Raw genomic sequence first — 22,679 nt, forward strand, 5'->3', positions numbered from 1 at the left:
CTGGACCAGACCATAATCTGATTCCAAAGACCACACTCTTAACAATTTTACTATATTAATTTGTCAAGATAAGGCATTTTAAAAGTATTTATTATTTTCTCAAAAATAGTTCTTAATATGAACACTCAAGAAAAATAATCACTTATAATTTAACTGAAACATTTAGTAGTTTTCCTTTTAACACTAAGTTAGAAGCACAGGGGAACATTATTTTTAATCATACTATTAATTTTTTGGTTTTGTTAAATTTAGATCATGAATATTGTTACCAAGCACACAAACTTTAGAAAAACTTATAATGGGCAAATAGTTTCTGACATTGTAAGTATTGGGTTGGCCAAAAAGTGCCTTTGGTTCATAAAAAAAAATAAAAGACACATTCTTCATTTTCACCAAGAACTTTATTGAACAATGTATTCACTCTTTTGTTCCACTACCTTCTGCCATTTTTAGGTAACTTCATAATTCCATCTTCCCAACTTTTTACCTTTTTGAGTGAAGAACTGTTCCAGGTGCCCTTTACACTCTTCCAGGGGATTGAAATTTTTTCCATTAAGAGAATTCTGTAAAGACCGAAATAAATGGAAATCCGAAGGTGCAATGTCTGGTGAACACGGTGGATGAATCAGAACCCCCCAGCCAAGCTTAACAGTTTTTGCCTGGTCATCAAAGAAACATACAGTCTTGCATTATCCTGATGGAAGATTATGCGTTTTCTGTTGACTAATTCTGGATGCTTTTTGTTGAGTGCTGCTTTCAGTTGGTCTAACTGGGAGCAGTACTTGCTGGAGTTAATCGTTTGGTTTTCTGGAAGGAGCTCATAATAGAGGATTCCCTTCCAATCCCACCATACACACAACATCACCTTCTTTGGATGAAGACCAGCCTTTGCTGTGGTTGGTAGTGGTTTATTTCGCTTGTCCCATGATCTCTTCCGTTCCACATTATTGTACAGTATCCACTTTTCATTGCCCATCACAATTCGTTTTAAATACGGAACATTTCCATTACGTTTCAGTAGAGAAGCACATGCAGAAATACAGTCAAGAAGGTTGTTTTTTCACTTAACTTATGTGGAACCCAAACATCAAAGCAATGAACATAACAAAACCGGTGCAAATGATTTTCAACGCTTGATTTGGATGTTTTGCCTATGTTGGCTGTCTCCCGTGTGGTATAAGGTTGATTGTTCTCAGTTAATGTCTCGATTTGATCGCTACCAACTTCAACTGGTCTACCCGACAGTGCAGCATCGTCCAGTGAGAAATCTCCAGCACAAAACTTCGCAAACTACTTTTGACATGTTCAATCAGTCACAGCACCTTCTCCATACACTGCACAAGTCTTTTTATGCATTTCAGCTGCATTTTTACCTTTCTTGAAATAATGAAGCATAATATGCCAAAATGTTGCTTTTTCTTCCATCTTCAATATTAAAATGGCTACACAAAAATTCACCAATTTTGTAAGTCTTTTTTTAAATGCACACTGATATGACAGCTATCACATACAATCTAACAAAATTGTTTTGAATGAAGTTAAAGACAACTAAGCACTACTAGAGCCATCTTATGGAAAAAAATGAACAAACCTTTCTTTTGGTCAACCCAATATTTAATTCTGGTTGACCTTAGAAAACCACATAATCTATTGGTCTTACAGTGGGCACACGGAAAAGAGGAGGCTAGAACATAGAGACATAGACTATAACAGAGAAAAAGGATGAAATGTATTTTAATGTATGGGATTTTGTGATAATATACAAATATGATTTAGATAGATTATCTGAAGCAAAAAGATATACTAACAAATAATTACAATGACAAATAATAAGGAATATATAATCATATGTTAGCTTATACAGAGTACCATGGGAATGCAGCATTAACACCACCTGCAGATGTGGAGGAGGGCTTCACAGAGAAGGCATTCTTTTTTAATCAATCACTGTTTCCAAAAAAAACTAAAATACAATTTGGGAAATGTATACTTAATTCATTAATTTTTCCTCAACTTTAATGATGAATTTATCAGTCAAAAGAATTTGGTATTTACCTGTAAATCTCTTTAAAAATCGTGATAAATTAAAATGAGCTTTTAAAAACAGGTAGATCTCATAACACTGAAAGTGCAGTTTATAATACAGCAAAATTAAATACAATAACCATTTTAAATGACCTATTAAATTCTTTGTTCATTTCTTTGACTTCATTTAGCATTGATCTAACTCAATGTGGAAGGTTACATTCATACAAGTTTAAACAGCTTAATGATTAACTATATTCACCTGCCAACCTTACTGTTTATGTGGCAAATAGTGTTATATAGAGAGTTCAGAAGTCTAGGTATGCTTGCAGGAAAAAAAACGAATTCCAAATCGTTTTAAAGGGAATAATTAGGATAAAAATGTACACTATTAAGCTCTTTCTTTTTATTGCTCCTCTAGTTATTTCTTCCAGAATTGACCAAGATTATCCATCATTTGATTCTGTATCTCCAGAGCCAAAATCAAGATTTGCTATGTTAGATGATGTAAAAATTTTAGCCAATGGCCTACTTCAGTTAGGACATGGTCTTAAAGACTTTGTTCATAAGACTAAGGGCCAAATTAATGACATATTTCAAAAACTCAACATATTTGATCAGTCTTTTTATGACTTATCACTGCAAACCAATGAAATCAAAGAAGAAGAAAAGGAACTTAGAAGAACTACATCCAGACTGCAAGTCAAAAATGAAGAAGTAAAGAACATGTCACTTGAACTCAACTCAAAACTTGAAAGTCTCCTTGAAGAAAAAATTCTACTTCAACAAAAAGTGAGATACCTGGAGGACCAATTAACCAATTTAATTAAAAATCAACCTGAAATTCAGGAACACCCGGAAATAACTTCACTCAAAGTAAGTATAAAACAAAGAGGGTTCATGATTATGTTTTCAATGTGGATCTTTTTAAAAAAATATTCTAAAACATGCTACTTGAAATACTTTGTTGAACTGTTGAAACACTATATTTTTCTCATGAAAAAAAGACTCCAGGAAATAAATTTTCCCATTATAATTTCAAGTTGGTTTTTGTTTCCCTAATATTATTTATGAAAATAACTAAACTTTGCATTTCAGATGAAAATTACAAGACAGTTAAGCAATGAAATTTAGAACACTAAATTATTATACTATTGCAAATTACTGGAGGCAAGTAAAAAGCTAAAGGAATATAACTTGTGTAACTATTCTCCCATCTTTAAAATGTATAAAAGTAATACAGTTAATGGAAAAGATATTAAAATACTGTTTTTTTTTCATTTAATTGAAGTAGTTTAAAGTTCAGGAAATCAGCTTTTAGAGATGGTACATTTTAAATAAAACTCAAGTATGTACTATGTGAAAGAAGAATACAAGGGGAAAAGGTTTACCAATATCATTTTTCTAATCCAGTATTAGTTTAAAAAATTAGATTGTGATAGTGTTATAGGAAATTAAAAAGTCTAATTTAACAAAAAAGAAAGAAACTTCTAACCAACCTATAATCTATGTCCAGACATTTGTAGAACAGCAAGATAATAGCATCAAAGATCTTCTTCAGATCGTGGAAGAACAATACAGACAATTAAATCAACAGCACAGTCAAATAAAAGAAATTGAAAATCAGGTAAGTCAATATTTTAATAGTATGTCCAATCTTTTACATAAAATTTAGGTCCATGAAAACGCTGGACCCTAAAATTATTTAAAATAATTATAGTTGGATAGTGAATAAAAGGATCACCTCAGTATGATCATTAGGTTTGCAGGCTCTGAAGCTAATACACTACCCGGGGTTGAATTTTGGCTCCAAAACTTTTGTGTGACCTTGAATAAATTACTTAACCCCTTATCAGTTTCCTAATGTACTCTATGTAGATAATAAAAGAATCTGTCTTACAGGACTGTTGTGAGAAAAAAAGAATTAATTCATGCCAAGTACATCCTCAATATAGCAGCCAAAGAGATTCAGTTAAAATTTAAATTAGACTCTCTCTCTCTTTGTTCAACACCGCACAATGGCTTCCGGTCTCTCTCGTATTGGCCCATAAAACCCAGATGACTCTTAATCATCTCACTGACTTCATCTCCTGTACTCTAGTCATACTGGCCTTTTTACTGTTACACAAACACATCAAACAGGCTGCTATCTCAGGGTCTTTGCCCTTGTTGCTCTCTGTCTGAAATGCTCTTCACCCTGGTATCTGCATGGGCCCACTCTTACTCACTTTAGGTCTTTCTCAAATACAAATTTCTCAAAGAAGCCTTCCCAGATAACTTAATCATAAATTATAATCCCCCAGGTGCCACCTATTCTTTCCTTCTTACCTATTTGGCCTCTTGCCTTACCTCCCAATCCACCTTATACTCTAGACAAACTGGAATATTCGCAGTCATGTGTCAGAGCTGGGTCAGAACACAGATGGGCTAACTCCTAGGTCAGTGACCTGTCCTCTACACCATGATCCCATATTCATGTTTAATTCCATTCAATGTAGATATTTATGTACATTCTAATAAACGAACTAGACAAAAACTCAACAAGAAAAAAAAAAAAGAAAGAAATTATAATCCCCTACACCCATGCTTGAAACCTGCTACCTCCTTCATTACTCTCTTTTCTTCCTGAACACTTATCCCTATTTAACATAATACATATTTGAGTTATTTATCTTGTCTGTCCCTGCACTAGAATGTAAGCTCCATAAGTACAGAAAGTTTCTTCTATTTTTTAAAATTGCTATAGCTCCAAAATATAGAACTCTGTCTGACACATAGTAGGCACTTAATAAATACATGTTAATAAACGTAATGTCACATTTAGCACAAGGAAGTCAATAAAAACTTACTATGATTAATATTATTATTGGAAGCTATATGTCTAATAATTAAAGTTTAATACCCAACAATATAATTAATCTACAATGTAAATAACTGACTAGGTGAGCAAGGTAGGTACGTGTTTGGAATAAAGCTATGCCAAAATCTAAGATTTCCAATAAACAGTACTATCGTTCAAAAATATTAATTAGTAATAATACTACTAAACAGCTGTTCAAGAGTTTCAAAAATAATACAGACCTGAAGAAACTAGTGTAAAAAAAAAAATAGACGCCAAGAACTATAAAACAAATATTACCAATTTCCACCAAACAAACACATTATGTTTCAGTAATTTTATGACTCATAATTTCAGTAGGTTATTTTTGCTAACTGTCTGAAAAGGGGTTTTTGCCAGCTAGTTTTGATTTCCATAATTGCCTTCTTACTATATGTTATTTTTCTAATTCTTTTCCTGTATCTTTTATTATGAGTAAATGAACCTGCTCACAAAAGCAAAATGTCACTATTATAAAATAATATACATCCTGTCTAATAATAAAATGTATGAAGAATTCAACAATGAATTCTAAGTTGGAAGAAGGCTTAAATCATCTGACCCAACTTATTCAAATTTAAATTAAGAAACCAAAACTGTAAAGTTAAGTTACTATAAGATCACAGTTACTTAGTAGAAAAGACTAACATCCAGTAAGTGAACTTTACAATGGATCTTTATGTAGTATATCCTAGGAAATGCCATTTATGCTGACTTCAAAAAACTAACACTAATAACACATTACGTACTCTGCTCTTCTCAACCCATCAATAAGAAAAGCTATCGGTCAATAAACTGCAAACCCAGCACAACATACAATGAAATATTGAATATATTGAAAGTACACAAATAAAACTGCCTATTTGTTACCTTTACAGATATGATTACATGTCAAAAACTATCAAGAAAGCAGCCTTGTTCAAATTATGTGCTAGGTCTTAAGACCTACAACTGAGAATTATGAAATTTAAAATCTGCCTGTGTCACTGAACAGAATATATATTACATTCATATAAATAAATAGAACATATTAAAATATTCTAAGTAAAGTCTCTGCCTTTGATCTTACTGTTTTTTGATCAATTGCTGTTTTTTGCCTTGTCTTTCTCTATTTTTTTGAACTCTTTATGTGCCTGATTAAATATTTTGAGAACAGCAAGTCTGTATAATATGTATAGCATTGCTTATCCCTCTTAACATCGAAAACAATAACATATTATGAACTCAGATTTCCCCTAACTGTATATTCAGTACCATTTTTAAAAGTAGATTTATATTCTTTTATCAGTTAAGAAGAACTGGTGTTCAAGAATCCACAGAAAATTCTCTTTCTTCTAAACCAAGAGCACCAAGAACTACTCCCTCTCTTCACTTGAATGAAACAAAAAATGTAGAACATGATGGTAAGATAATTTGGTGGGTTTCCTTCTTGAAACTAATATCATCAAATTTTTCTTCTTTGACATTTCCATCAAAAATCTCTATTCTCAGGGCCTGTTCTAGACTAACTAAAAGAGAATAAAGAGATAAATCCAACAAATATAACGTGTCAACCTAAATTGGATCCTGGTGATTTTTTTAAACCCTGTAAAACATTCTTAAGACAATCAGGGAAATATAAATATAGACTTGATATTAGATAATATAAAATTATTATTAATTTTCTTAGATGTAATGATGGTATTATAGTTATGTAAGAGAATAATCTCATGTTTAAGAGATGGATGCCAAAATATCTAACGGGTTAAGGGGCATGATGTTTGCAAATTCCTTTCAAATAGCACAGCAAAATACATATTTGTATGTATTTGTGTTTATAAAGCAAATACGGCAAAATGTTAACAACTGTTGAATACAGATGAAAAGATTATGGCATTCTCTTCAATGTTTCTACTTTCCATAAGAAAAACAAAAAAGAGGGGGAACAAAGTCTCCATTCCTACCCAAGCTTTAAAAAAATGATATAGTTTGAAAACACATTTATTTTTAATGTAATTCATAAAGGAAAAAAGTTCTCTGTTAGTTTCCTCTATGTACGTTCACTCTTTCCTCATGTATCTGTTGACTACCTGCTATGCACCAAGCACTATACTAACATCTCATATGTGGTATTTTATTTATGTCTTTCCTAGATCTAAGGGGAAAAAGTGTTTAAAATTCTAATTTTGTCACTTTTCTTAAAAATAAATCAGTTTGGTAATAACTATTTTGATATTCTTTGTATAATATGCCATCTAATAAAAATGCTTTAGCATAAAGTACCTTTTCAATAACACATTACTGAAAAAGACTGAAGGCTACAGTCACCACAATTCCATAAAATGTCAAGTAAAATCTCAAGCTCTAAAGATATCATTCTTTATTACTGTATCTTACATAATAACATTTTGTTGATTCTAGACATTCCTGCTGATTGTACCATCATTTATAATAGAGGTGAACATACAAGTGGCATCTATTCCATTAGACCCAGCAACTCTCAAGTTTTCAACGTCTACTGTGATGTTACCTCAGGTAAAACGAGCCTAAGAGAAACTAGACAGTAGCTAGCTCAGGTTACTCACTACCTATTAGTAAGGCTAATCCTGTTATTTTTGTTCTGAATACATATAAAATGAAATATATATAACACAAGTAGTTATACAGATCTAGTACTTATATTTGTCTTGTTTATGTATTTAATCAGGCATTTGCTCAATATTCTCCATCTTTTTCTATAAAATAATCTAAAATGACCTTTGTCAATAAGTTTATTAAGACAAATTCATTAGTTGCCCTTCACTTAACTTCTTGGGCTCATAATAAATAATAAAATGTTATTACCATAACAACATTAATAACTACCTTGTACAGCCACCAATTAAAACCAAACAGAAAACCGCATTTTGTTACAACTATCAGCATCAGTCTACTGAAAATAAACAATCTGTTCATTATATTCAGGTAGTTCATGGACATTAATTCAACACCGAATAGATGGATCACAAAACTTCAATGAAACTTGGGAAAACTACAAATATGGTTTTGGGAGGCTTGATGGTAAGCTGACTTCATTCACTGGTTAACTTAAAAATATTTATTAAGAGCCTATTACAGACTGGGCATTAGAAATACAATGAATGAGGAACACTCCCAGCCTTCATATAAATTATTAACAAATCACTACACATTTGTAAGTACTGAACTTATTACAAGTGTCTTTATTTGAATTATACTTTTCACAATTACATGTCTGTTCTATGTATACTTATCACAATTTAATTGGATGGCTTCTAATTATCATAATTATAATTATCAAAGATAAATCTGATTAAGGGCTAAGTGCTTCAAATAAGTGCTAAATGCTATGAATGGACTACAAAGAAAACCATCCTTATCACTGGTCATTCTACTTTCTTATTAACATTTTAGATATTAACTATTTGGAAGTTGGAAGGCACAAGGAAGCTGTCAGATGTACAGTACAAAATGTTTAGGTTTCAATTATTTAAATATGATAAATGTATACTATACAATGTGTGGTTTAAAATAAATTTAGTTTAATTCAATGAAAATTGTTATATTTTGACCACAAAATAAGGTAAAAAACAAAATAAGCAAAATAAAAATAAATGACAGAGGTTTAAAATCCAAAAAGCATATTATAAAAATCCATGAGTGATGTACATGTACTCATTAATAAAGTGGATAACATCCATTATTATATCGAATTTTTAAACATTCAGTACTACTTGATCATTTAAACAATTCTGTATTCAAACTACCAGTTAAATCCCTAACTAAAAGGTAGAATCAGTGATATGTTTTGTAGCTCCAAATCTTCTTCTGAGAGAATCTAGAGTACTCACTTATTTCTACAAGAAAGTAAGCCATTTGTATTTTGCAATTCTTAAAATGAAATCTACAAATTCAACAGCAGTAAGGAAATTTTGACATTTTTCCTTAAATGCTTTAATAAAAGGGATAATTAGAGAGTAATTGTGATAATCAGAGATATCTATTTGTATTTACAATATGTTATATTTTTAATTCCAAATAAAATTTTTAATTATAGAGAAGTTATTAAAAATTATGCTTTTTAATTTAAAATGTTTTTTTAATTTATTTCCTTCTTTTTCTACAAAGAAAACGTATATATCAAGCAAATATCAAAGGCCAAGATTATATTTGAGGAAAATTACATTATTATACAAGTCTCTGGAAATACTTAACAAATCTCTTGATAGTATATTCATATTAATAAACAGCTGACAGTAAAGCCAGTACATATAAGGACCCAGAAGTTAGATATTTTACCAATGACTAGCCCTAAAAGTACTTATAATAGTCTAACACGTTTCACCTGTGAAATATGCCTGATAATATCCATTTCAGAAAGGATAATCAGACTTTAGGTAGGCCTATTACTATTTTAACACTTGTTGTATTTTAACACCTATTACTATTTTAACATAACTATCTTGAATAACATTGTTTTAAAAAGAAATATTTTACGAGACTCTAAAATAACCAAGGGATTCAAGACTAAAACATCTAATCTACTTACACCAAAGAAAAAAAGAACACTCTCAAAAAAAATAGTTGCTGCCTAATCTGCAGTTAACAATCCACAGATTTTTACAACTTTTCTTTTCAGGAGAGTTTTGGTTGGGTCTAGAGAAGATATACTCCCTAGTAAAGCAATCTAAATATATCTTACGAATTGAGCTAGAAGATTGGAAAGACAACAAGCATTATATTGAATATTCTTTTCACCTGGGAGATCATGAAACCAACTATACACTACATCTAGTTGAGATTGCTGGCAATGTCCCCAACGCACTCCCGGAACACAAAGATTTGATGTTTTCTACTTGGGATCACAAAGCAAAAGGACACTTCAATTGTCCAGAAAGTAATTCAGGTAAACTGTTCCTAATATAAATATTTTATTTTCAAAGTTTCAAAATATCTTCCCAAAGTAATAGCTAATATCTTTCAATGTCAGACAATTCTTTAAAATCTGAATCCAATATAAACATTTTCTCTATAGGTAAACGTCTCAACGTAAGTGTTAACTTGATTCTAGTTTGAGTACGTATTTTACCTCTAACCTTTCTCAGATATTTTATTTTTGGTCAGGTATATGAGACTTGTATAAATTATTTTAAATTGGAATATATGTATACAACACTGTTATAAGAAATGAAGATATACTCACTGGAGAAATATAATAACAGTAACTACGTATGAGTTTGTATCTATTAATCTGCGTATCTATCCTTTTTAGGAGGTTGGTGGTGCCATGATGTATGTGGGGAAAACAACCTAAATGGTAAATATAACAAGCCAAAAGCAAAGACTAAGCCAGAGAGGAGAAGAGGAATATGCTGGAAGTCTCAAAATGGAAGGTTATACTCTATCAAATCAACCAAAATGTTGATCCGCCCAACAGATTCAGAAAATTCTGAATGAACTGAGGCAATTTAAAAAGCCAATAAATTAAACATTAAACTCATCCGAAATTACTGTGGTTTAAAAATCTGGTATTAAATCCCTAATAGAAGGCTTTAGAAATAAATTCTTTATATTAAAGCCACTACCAACTTAATAGTAAACATATCATCACATCACCTCAAAGAACACCATTTACCTTTCTCAATCAAAATTCTTATGATCATTTATTCATATATTTTGTGATGTGCGAATCAATTTTAGATGGTCACAATCTGAATTGTAACCAATGGGTGAATTTTCAAATAACCTTTCTAAATAAAAAACTTACAAAGAGACTTTTATTTTCAAAGTCATCATGTGAGCTAATTTTACAACTTCCTCAGTTTAAAAACTACTTTTCTTGCTAAAATTCTAAACTTGAATAACTATAAAGGACTAATAACTGTACATTTCTTAAATGCTGTAATATTAATTTCAAAACTAAAATTCAGTCAGTTCAGAGTACATGTGAAAATTGATAATATGAATCTTAAAACTGATACTTCATTTTGCTACAAAATAATTTGGAGTAAATGTTTGGTATGCTTTGTTTATGAAGCCAAATGAAGCAGGATGAAATACTGTACTGAAATAGATTCACAGTCTTATATACAGTAGATCATAACTGCTAAGTCATATTGACTTTAAATATCAAGTACTGCTGTAGCTTAACTTGTTTGTTAACTTATCTGTACTGTATACATATTTTAACACTTAATATTGTGAAAACAAATAATTTTAAAGGGATCTTGTCAGAATACAATAAGAATGAATGTATTGGTGGCATCAAGTTAAAGTTTTATCATTTATTCCCCCTGAACACAGTGTGAGTCTAATACTTATGTGTAGGTTTTCAAACAATTAAGAATCATAACAAGTAACTAAATGTTTAAATAGTCTGAGAGATGTTCATGTATGTTTCCAAATTCAATAAAGACTCAGTCCCCTAAATTATAGAAATTTTAAACCTTGTAGCTTTTTTTTTTTGGCTGTGCCAAAGCATGCAGAATCTTAGTTCCCCGACCAGGCATCAAACCCGTGCCCTCTGTAGTGGAGGCATGGAGTCAGGGGAAGTCCAATTCTTGCAGTTTTTATTGACATCCAATAGAAGTATGATTATGTTATTTCTAATTTAAATAATTCTAAATCCTCAAGAATTATTAGAGGATATTTTGACCATAGTATCACTTGTCAGTATTTATTTTTAAATACGTTTTTAAAGAAACTACCAAGGAGAAATAAAGTCTTGAATTAAATCCAATTTTTAAAGGTTAGTGCCCAAGCTATACAGTGACTCACATTAGTCAATAAATATTCAGCATTCTGTATGTTAAATTATCCAATATATGTCATATATATTTTTACTGTATGATACATGCAAATATGGATGATCTATGTGGATCCTACATAAATATTTTGTTCCAAAAAATACAAAAGAATAAAGGCAAGAGTAGGTTTTCTTTTTTTCAGAACCACATTCAAGCTGTCCAAATTGACTTTTTAGAGCGAGAATGCCAAAATGGCTTAAAATAGGAAGCTTTCAAATGCAAAATAATGCATTATTTAATATACCAATTTTTGTCTCTGTTTTCCAATTTTTTATAATTCTCACACAATATGTTTCATTTTGTTCCATTTAGGAACATTAAGTGAGTTTTTTTCTGTATATAAAGCTCAGATTGAGAGAGAATTCTGGTAGAGAAAGAAAAAGGATTTTTTTTCTTTATGGTTCACAAAATTGTGTCCTTCTGTCCTCACTAGTTTGCCAAAAGTGTTCTAATTGTCCCACTAACACAACTGTCAAATCTAGTGACCTCTTAGACCACATTCCCTTTGGTTTCTCTACTACTTACTAATAACAATATTCTTTTCTCAAACTTGACCTTCATTTTGCTTCCACAATACTACTATACTCTCCAAGGATTATCTCCAACTTGAACCCATCTTTAAAGCCCTAATCCATCCTAGTCTTAAGCATTGTGGACCAATGGACAATATTCAGTCATCTCTTCTACTCTGACCCTCAGAAATTCTATCTACTCTCATGGACTCATCTTTTTCCATGAATAAAGTTCCCAAATCTACATATTACTCCCAGATCTCTCTCCAGTTCCCCTTCTTCCATTGCCTACCTGCCATTTCTCCTTCTGATATCCTATAGCCTCTTCAAACTCAATTTATCAAATAACAAATTCATCAATACCTTACAGCCTCTGCTGGTTCTCCCTTTTACCTTTTCACACTCTCCTCCTTATTTCTCTCTCTTTTTTTTACATCTTTATTGGAGTATAATTGCTTTACAATGGTGTGTTAGTTTCTGCTTTATAACAAAGTGAATTAGTTATACATACACATATGTTCCCATATCTCTTCCCTCTTGCATCTCCCTCTCTCCCACCCTCCCTATCCCATCCCTCCAGCTGGTCACAAAGCACTGAGCTGATCTCCCTGTACTATGCGGCTGCTTCCCACTAGCTATCTACCTTACGTTTGGTAGTGTATATATGTCCATGCCTTATTTCTTTATATATATTAATGGCACTACCATGCTTCCACTCATAAAAGCTTAGAACCCAGGAGGCATCTTTGGCTTTGCAATTAACTTTGTGTACCACCTCTCCTCTACCATGACTTGCATATCTCGTTTAGCTGTGCCCTCACAAGAATGTGTACCCCAATTACAAGAGCATAAGCCTACAAAGCAAAATCCAAATCTCTTCCAGGTGTTCAAGGATTTCTATAATCTGACGCCAAAATACTTCTTTAACCATTTCCTGCCCAACACAAACCCTCAGATCTAATTAAAATTATTCACTTTGAAACATCCCCTGTATACTTTCCTAATGCCGTTCCATTTTCCTAGAATACCTCTCCACACCTTTCTGCTTGGCTAGATGCTATTTATACTTCAAGGGTAGCACAGAGGATCTCACTTATTCCACAAGTATCCTAGTAAATGGAGGCCCTTCCTCTGAAACCTTGCAGCATTACTGTCTGGACCCCTTCAATTGGCACTTTACAAGTAAAGACAAGACAGAAAAATAAATCTGGCAAATCATAACACTAAAAATAGTGGAAAATAGTAATAAAAACCCCAACAGCACCAAAGATAGTCAATCTACTTGATTTTAGTGAATTCCTACAGAATTTCTATACCAAGAGTTTACTCTGAACTAGTGTGAATTTTACTGAAAGTATATACATTTCTCATGTAGGAGTTACCTACTGTAGTATAATCTATTTAAATCCTGCCATCCTAGAATCAGCATGTTTTCACGCTTGTATCTTTTCTTCCTAATAACTCATGGAAATCAATTAACTCATTCATTAATCAAAAATGTATTCATTAATCAGTATTTGAGTATCTACTATTTACCTCCTTATAAAACCTATTCCAAATATGTATTGTTACATATTCCACATTCTGTTACAGAATAATCAAATGTCCTTTTGTTTTTCTCCCATAACTAACAACCACAAACATTGCACTTATGCATGTACTACAAAGTGATCAAATGCTGGCCCTTTTATCAAAGTCCAAAGTGTTTTCATGGCAAATCAAATAGGGCAAAATTACTCAATTGGTGTGAAATGAGCAGTTCAAGGTCATGAAAATAGGATTAACAATCCCCCTAATAAGCCTTTATAAAATGAGGTTTCAATGACATTTTAGAAAATATAAAATCAGAGATTCCATCTCAAATATAAAAACTGTTTTCCTAAATTCATATGTTTAATCCCAAGAACAATCATACATCTAACAAAATGATTACATTTATTTGACAAAGCAATAACCTGTATCTTTAAAGATGTAAGGCTCTGTTTATCTTCAAATAGGCAACTAAGCCTCAGTTTCCATATCCCATATATATGGGAATAATAATAACTCTGTCAAATCTACTTCATGGACCTGTAATTATCAAGTAAGATACTGTATTTGAATGGCTGTATGAACTACAAAGTTCTAAACAAATGTATATACTTGCAAAAACTGGATCTTGGGTATCACTATTCACATCTCTTTAAGTAAATACTCCGTACAAATGCTTCCTAACAGAAAATACTCTAACTCTCAGGACAGGGGAACAAAAGTGCTCTCCTCACATTCTGCTGCTGTTTCTGGAATTTTACTCCTTCCCTTGGAGTCTGAGATAACACTCCACCATGTTCAAGCCCCTAGTTAAAAACTCCTGGGTGGCTATGTTAAAATGTTAGAGAACAGACCTCTCAAATCAAGAATTTTTGTAGTTAAAATAAACTAGGACCAATTAAATAGTATAAAAGCCAGAGTGCTATATCTAGGGCAAAACCAAAACAGTGGAGTATGGCAATAGTTTGTGACATCTATGAAAACTAAAAATAAAAACAAAGACCAATACTCTCTAAAGCAGAGAACCGAAAACTTGAAGGGAAAAAAAAATACTCCTTAATTTTCACTGAAATTTACACTTCCTTAAATTTTGAATGCAGGAAACTAACTATACCAGTATTAGCAATACATGAGACTTTGTCATTAATAGAAATCATACATGACTTTATATCACAACTATTGCAGACATCTTAAAACACTGTTCACGCTTATTACTACCTAGAGAATACAGTAGTTTTTAGACCTGCAGCTAGATCTTGTTATTTAATTCATTAATAAAGAAACATATCACAACTTAAAATCTTGATAATTGTTATTTAATATAATTGATTTCCTTTGTTATCCTATGTATTTCATTTTATACATTCAGAAAGATTATTCCCAAACAAGAATCAAAGGATTCACAAGACTGCCAAATGGTATTAAGAACCCCAACTCTGAAGGGAGACCTACCATCATATGATAACCTGGTTTAAGAAACATGAATTACATGGCTCTCATGTCATAAGTAGTATAGTCTTCCCTTGGTATCCAAGGGGAGTGGTTTCAGGACCACTGAGGATACCAAAATCCGTGGATGCTCAAGTACCTTATATAAAATGGTTAAGTGTTTGCATATAACCTATGCACATCCTCCCGCATATTTTAAATCATCTCTAGATTACTTTTAATACTTAATACAATGCAAACACTATGTGAATAGTTGCCAGTACACAGCAAATTCAAGTTTTACTTTTTAGATCTTTCTGGAATTTATTTTTCCAAATATTTTCAATCTTCAGTTGTTTGAATCTGCAGATGTGGAACCTGCTAATATGAAGGGCCAACTGTACACATTTACTTTGATTGACCAAGCTATTCCTAGAAACAGAATTTTAGGGAAAAAATTCAATCACTATACAATAAACTTATTAAACTACCCAGGAGAAAACTGATACAGGGTAAAATTATAAAGCATTTATAATTATAAATTATAATTATAAAACATTTCAAGTGTTATTGGGGCTAATTTTTTTTAAGTTCTTATCTGTTAGAAATACATAACTGAAGGACTGACTGGTGAAATGATATGATGACTAGGCTTCATTTTAAAGTATTACAGAAAAAAAGGAACAGGTAATAGATGAAATAAGAATGACAATGGAGGTTAATTGTACTATTCTATATACTTTTGTGTATGTTCGTAATTTTCCACTATAAAAAGTTTAAAACTATAATCAGGTTAATGTCACAGATAATATAGGTTTACTAAGGATTACTGAGAGATGAATGGGGGTGTATTACTAACTGCTAACTAAGGTCCGGATCAAAATGAACCACATCCTTTCATTTTGTTTCTCAGTGTCACCAAGTCTGAACCACTGTATTCATTCTTATATTCTTGGTAACAGCATATTTGCTGGATATGGTCTTTCTACGAAATGGAAGAAGAACAAAGATATGAAAGTTCAATAGGTGATTACAACTAAGGCTATTTGGGGGAAAGAAACTAACTCTTAATAGTCTCACCAAGAATATCGTGCTCTACGACATATCTCTTAAAAACTGGATGTCAATAAAACACACGGGCATTTGCTTAATTAGATGTACCATGATCTTTTAACTCAAGTGCAACAGTGGTCATCAAGTACAAATTTGGAACATGAGTAGCATTACACACAATCTACTACCTAACTTTCAAGTGATTTCAGATATTCAACAAAAAAAATTTTTTCCATGAGTAAGAAAGTTTTTTATTTGATTATCTTAATGTAACAACTGCACTAGCATTTCTTCTAAGATAGAGTGATAACATAAGTATTTTCTTGATAAAGCAAGCAATTGATATAAATTATCTCCACTTGTTTTGCACAATAAGAAATATGTTATTCAGTTCCTAATTGCTAAAAACTACCATGTAGGGCTTCCCTGGTGGTGAGTGGTTGAGAGTCCGCCTGCCAATGCAGGGGACACGGGTTCGTGCTCCGGTCCGGGAAGATCCCACATGCCGCAGAGCGGCTGGGCCCGTGAGCCATGGCCACTGAGCCTGCGCATCTGGAGCCTGTGCTCCGCAACGGAGGAGGCCACAACAGTGAGAGGCCCACGTACCGCAAAAAAAAAAAACAAAACTATCATGTATCTGTGCATTCTCATTTACCCCTATAGAGGATTTGAACAGATCAAGTCCCTTCTGTGTTAACACTTTAAAAGAATAAGTGAACAACCACATGTGGTGGGGGAAAAAAAGACAGACTTTATTTGAATGTGAAAATCTCCAACTTTAGGTATAGCTTAGTAAAGATTTTTTTAAAACAAATCTCTTTGAGAAAGAGGGAAGAGATATGGGGACATATGTATATGTATAACTGATTCACTTTGTTATAAAGCAGAAACCAACACACCACTGTAAAGCAATTATACTCCAATAAAGATGTTAAAAAAAAAAATCATGTGTAGAGGAAAACTAAATGGTTCTTTTGAAATAAAATATTACAACGTTAAAAAAGAGAGAGAAATCTCAATAATATCTGTAAAAGCATATTTTAATGTAAAACATAAAAAATTAAACTAAAAAATATATATTTTTTACATACATATCCTTTTAGTTTTTTCTAAATTATTTGATAACTATAAAAATTGGAAGCAATAGGTGTTAAGTAATAGGAGATCTGCCACTTTCAGAATACAGTCCTCCCTATGATTTCTCACTTGTCAAATGTTTGCGTCAATCACGTCCATTCATTCTCCCTCTACTCAGACAATAATTTTTTTAATATTTTTTATCCCTTGAAACCCTTTAAAGTACACTCAAGTTTACTACTAAAAATAAATACAATGTGCAAATACTTTCTTAAAACTCACACTAAAAATGCTTAAATTCCTGTTTTTTCAGATAGAAATTTGAACCCTACAGTATGTCAGCTCTGTCATCTATAAAACGGATAATTGTATTGGCTCTGTGCAGGCTGCTGTGCAGAGTTAAAGAGATAATGGCTATATATAAACTAAAAGGAGTCCTTGTGCCAACTTTACTTTCTTTTTTAAACATCATTCACTGGGAAAATGTACACATATAGATTGCATAATGCCTACTAACACGTATTATCAGAAATCACTGCTTACCTTGAAACATACCTTGAAACATGCCTCAGAAGGTAGAAAGAATTCAAACTGAGCTAGAAGAGTATTATTGTGATCCAATACAACAATTCAGTCAGCAAATATTTATGGAAATTTACGTAAAATTTTATGATATCTGTGTGTCAGCTGATATCTGCTGAGTATATCTCCTTCTGTCATTCTAAAATTATTTCTACCTATGCTAGATTTTCTAGATAAGTGAAAGGTTTTTTAAAAATTATAAATTCCTAAAAAATATTAGCTGCCTGAGACTAAAATTTTTTCACAGTTCTAAGTAGAATAAGCAACCTATACGATTTGGTATTCAGGTCTCACTGGACACTGAAGGCCCAAGTAATAATACAAAAAAGGCCACTAGTGACTTTGATAACCTTCCTTTTTAAAATCATTCTCTTAGCCAATTATACCCCAAAAGCCCAGTATCCTTAAGCTTTCAAACCAATCTCTCTCAAGTTGTGTAACGATTGGGTAAATGTAATGTAATAAAGCCAATGATAATAATAATGACTAACTTCTATCAAGCATATAATATGTGCAGGTACTTTCCTACACCCTAATCCAGGAAGATACTAAAGGCTCTCAGTATAATGAGTAAACCAAGAAAGAAAAAAATATATAGGAGATAAGAACTCCATTGCAAAAGAAATGCAAACAGAATTTCTAGGAAAATGGTGAATAGGCTCTAAGATGACAACTGTACAGTAAGCCTAGTGAGCCTAGAAAACTTCCCCTGCTATACTAACTTATAATTTAGTTGCAAAGGGACCAAGGAAGGTGCAAGAGAGGAAATAATTGATAATATGAAGCTTTACAGAGCTGACAAGTATATTTTTTTTCTGGATTTATGCAAGTATATGTATTTTTTTAAGGAGGAGATATCAGAGTTAAATCTTGGAAAAGAATCAAGAAATAGCAGCATGAACATGCTATTTAGAAACAAAGAGTAAAATACCAAAAGAAGGATCAAAAAGAGTTACTAGTGACTGACAATAAAGATTAGACAACGGCATAGGGAAAAGTTGGTAGGAATAAGATGAAGGACCTCTGTTTTTAATTTTAAGCCTTATGGAACTATGTGAACTTTAAGTATATTCATATAATTTGTTTAAAAAATATAAATATGTAAATAAATAACAAAGGTAAGTAGGAAAATGAAAGGAAAGACCCCTCATAGTCCCCAATTCCATTTTCCCTGTCTCTGAAATAATCCAAGCAGAGGAAAGACAGATAAACACAAGTTAGGAATGTTCTAGATGAGATTCCTGTACTAGATAAGAGAGAGTTGACAACCTCTAAATTGTTCAATACAAACCTTGGATCACTTCTTTATTCCATGTCCTTTTAAATAGTTATATATATAATTTATAGGAGAATACTTATATTACCTGTTTCTTTTGAAAAAGCAGTATATATTTTCTTCAGCCTATCTTCCAGGAATTTTACTCACACTATGTGCCAATCACGTGTAATGCTTTGCGCTCTGTACCCTCACAAGAGAAGACAGGTATTATCATCTCACATTTTATTAATAAAACTGAGTGCCAATAAATTGGTACCTTAAAACAAGTTACTTAAACAATAAACAGTGGAGTCAGAAGTCACACCCATATCTGCATGACTCTAAATTCCATTCATACCACTGTACAATGTCTTATTTCTTAACTCACTGAGTAAGTATTTACTGTGTGCTCTCCATGTGCTTGTACACTATTCTAGATGCTGGAGATAAAGTGGTAAACAAAACAGACAAGTCCCTGCCCTTTACAGTAATTACATTCTAATGAGAAAGAGAAAAGATGATCATATAACTACATATTACAGTGCCAGATAATGATAAATACAAGGAGGGGTAAAAAGCTAGAGTAGGGAAGCAGCAGATCTTTTTAGTTAGGGTGACAAGAATGTCCTGTAAGCAGATATATGTCTGAATAAGGAATCAAGTCATGTGACTATCTGGGGAAAAACATAATAGGCAAAGAGAAGAAAATAAATCAAAAAATCTTAGGCAGAATTTTGTTTGTTCAAGGATGAACAAAAAGGCCACTGAGGCTAAAATGAGCAAGACAGAGATTAGTAAGATATGTTAGAGAAAGGCAGGAGCCAGATCATATAGTCTTATAGACTACTATAAAAAAATTCATTCTTGTTCTGCTTATAATAGAAGCCACTGGAGGGCTTTAGGCAGAGGAATAAATGATCTGATTTATATGTTTTAAAAATCTCTCTGACTACAACGCTGAGAATTGACTGAGGCAGGGGTAGAAATAAGATCAAATTTTAAAAGGTACACAAAATTCGAGATCAGCAGCTGTCCAATATTCTAGCCTCTAGTCCCATCTGACTATTGACCATTTGAAATGTGGCTCATCTGAACTGAGATGTGCTTTAAGTGTAAAATACGCACCAGACTTTGAAGATTTTTAGCAGGAGTGAAAGAAAAGTAAAAGAATTTTTTACATTTATTACATGTTAAAATACTATTTTAGATATATTGGGTTAAATAACATGATTAATTTCACTTGTTTCTATTTTTTTTAATGTAGCAACTATAAAATTTTACATTACAAATGTGGTTCCCATTATATTTCTATTTGACAGTGCTGATCTGGATGGTAACTTGACTAGAATTTTAAAGGTGGAGGAGGTACAAAGTATTGGATTTGGGATTCATTTTGAAGCAGAGCCTACAAAACTTCGTGGAGGAGTAAATATGAGGAATAACAAAAGGAGAGAAATCATTTTGATTCCAAAACTTTTGGCCTCAGGAACTGGGTAAACGGTGGTGAAATACATTAAGATGGGGAAGTCTAGGCAGAAACTTATGTCTGAGCGGCCCTGTTGGGTATCCCAGTAGACATGTCAAGTCATGGTCTCAGCATTCACAAATAAAGGAAACCTCATTTATAAAGAGTATATCTAAATGGTACCCCTGGAGTTATGCAGGTTCGGCCTAAAAGCCTATCCAATAACCTTGTGTCAAGTATTCTCTGAGCAATGTAGAATCACCAGATATTGTTTATTGTTAGAACATAGTGCAGGCACATACATATGATTCATGTGTAATGCTAGATTCTGCTAATAAGAACACATGAGGAAATACAGTAACTAAGAGTTCAAATGTTTTAACCTAACAACCCACAATTCAAATGCTAGCTCCAACACAGTAAAGTATAACCTCCTTATCCCTCAGTTTACTCACTTCTAAAATGAAGGTAATACCTACTTCAAGCTATGAACATTAAATAAGATAATGTATGTAAGGTAACTAACATTATACCTCTTGCACAGCAATAGCTTAATACATTACAGCTATTAATAAAATCATGAAGAAATGGAATAACAAAGCTACAAAAGATTTTTGAAGAGTTTCATTCTCTATTAATATTAGAATATATAGTATCTTATTTCGGAATTCTCCAAAATTAAAATGTGCTACCTGTAAGTAGTGTTTGGAACATAGACATCCCTTGCAGGAAACTCCAAAATTTCTCTGGTAGGTCTAACTCTACTGTCAGGGTAAAGCTTCACTTGAAGCAGCTCTGGTGTTAGGCAATAATGGGGATTTTCAGGTGCAGGAGAAATGTCTATCTTCAGCTGAGCTGCATATAAAAATACATTATAAAAACAATGTAAACATAATAAATAATAACTTCACACTATTAGTATTTTTGGAAGGATTTAGATCCTATTTTTGCAAGAAGTCTGGGAAGAAAACAAAATTGCTATCATCTCAGATCTCTGAATTATTTCATCTTATCAAGTCTCAAACTTACAAATTACTAATACAGACATAAAGACATAAAATAATAAATGCTTACTGAATGAATGAATGGAAAGGAAGAAGAGGGGGAAAAAGAAGAAAAAAACCATTTTGAAGATTAAATGATTTACTTTAAATTTGGTAGATTTCAAAATAGTTTTACTCTGGAATGGTTTGCTCTGATCATAATATGAATCTATTTCTGAATATCTACCATTACATGTATTTTTTTCCCTCTAGAAAATAATTTTAAGCCACAATGTTATTCATCATTCTCATTTCCGTACTCAAATTATCAAAGGTACTGAATCCTGCATCCAAACTGTTAGACTACATGAGAGCAGAATAATGAAATGAAGAAGGCTGACAGGTCTTGAGCACAGAAACATGTATGGGCTAGATAACTGGAAAAAGGAATAGATAATTATAAAAAATACAATTATTAATGATGATAATAGTTGTCATCACATTTACACAAAATCTTAAAATACCTGTAATAGGTCTTAGTCGCCGTAAAACAGAAGATGGCCTTCTCATATCAGCAAGGAATTTGTATAGATCTTCATCACTTAAGCGATCTCCTTCCTAATTTTAAAAATAGAGGAAAAAGTATTAGATTTTAAAAATATAGTACATTGAAATAAGTTTATACTGCCTGTTAATAATCCTGCCCTTCTTCCTTCAATTCAGTCTGAATGAAAAGTAAAATTAAATTAATACAATTATGATTAAAAATAAATATGCTAACCTATTTTCTTCCTTCTTGCTTTCAAGTTGTATTGAGCTATAATATTGCTATCTATTTTTAAATTTTATAGATTTATTTACAGCCCATTATCTGTGTTTATAAGGGGTTACACGGCACTCTAAAATATAGAAAAAATGATGCAAGTTAGAGGGAGATAAAGAGAAGAAAACAAGAATATAGACAGAAAACAGACATATATGTATGTGTATATATATATATATATATATATATATGACACTCATAAATTTGTTACACTTGAGTTTTCATTTGTCTTTTCAACTTTATATCACCAAATTTCTTAAAT

General features: G+C 32.0%; 2 protein-coding genes across 14 annotated transcripts in view; one reads left to right on the forward strand and one right to left on the reverse strand.

Moving 5' to 3' along the window:
• DOCK7 (dedicator of cytokinesis 7) overlaps positions 1 to 22,679 on the reverse strand; it is a 242,973-nt gene that overhangs the window by 129,518 nt on the left and 90,776 nt on the right. For all 13 annotated transcript variants that reach the window (XR_004352185.1, XR_004352187.1, XR_004352186.1 and 10 more), the window contains 2 exons: positions 22,119 to 22,212; positions 21,304 to 21,466 (listed from right to left, as the gene is read on the reverse strand). Coding sequence is in view for 9 of the 13 variants with exons in the window: in XM_032648489.1 (XP_032504380.1) it covers positions 21,304 to 21,466; positions 22,119 to 22,212 (257 nt within the window). In the remaining 4 variants the exon portion in view is untranslated. The remainder of the gene's footprint in view (positions 1 to 21,303; positions 21,467 to 22,118; positions 22,213 to 22,679) is intronic.
• On the forward strand, positions 391 to 11,344 carry ANGPTL3 (angiopoietin like 3). Its single transcript, XM_032648608.1, has 7 exons — positions 391 to 2,901; positions 3,542 to 3,652; positions 6,192 to 6,306; positions 7,304 to 7,417; positions 7,847 to 7,942; positions 9,540 to 9,806; positions 10,173 to 11,344. Exons 1-7 carry the CDS (start codon positions 2,407 to 2,409, stop codon positions 10,355 to 10,357), a joined length of 1,383 nt encoding a protein of 460 aa, XP_032504499.1. The 5' UTR covers positions 391 to 2,406; the 3' UTR covers positions 10,358 to 11,344.

Source organism: Phocoena sinus, chromosome 1, assembly GCF_008692025.1.
Source record: "Phocoena sinus isolate mPhoSin1 chromosome 1, mPhoSin1.pri, whole genome shotgun sequence".
In the NCBI taxonomy this organism is placed as follows: domain Eukaryota; kingdom Metazoa; phylum Chordata; class Mammalia; order Artiodactyla; family Phocoenidae; genus Phocoena; species Phocoena sinus.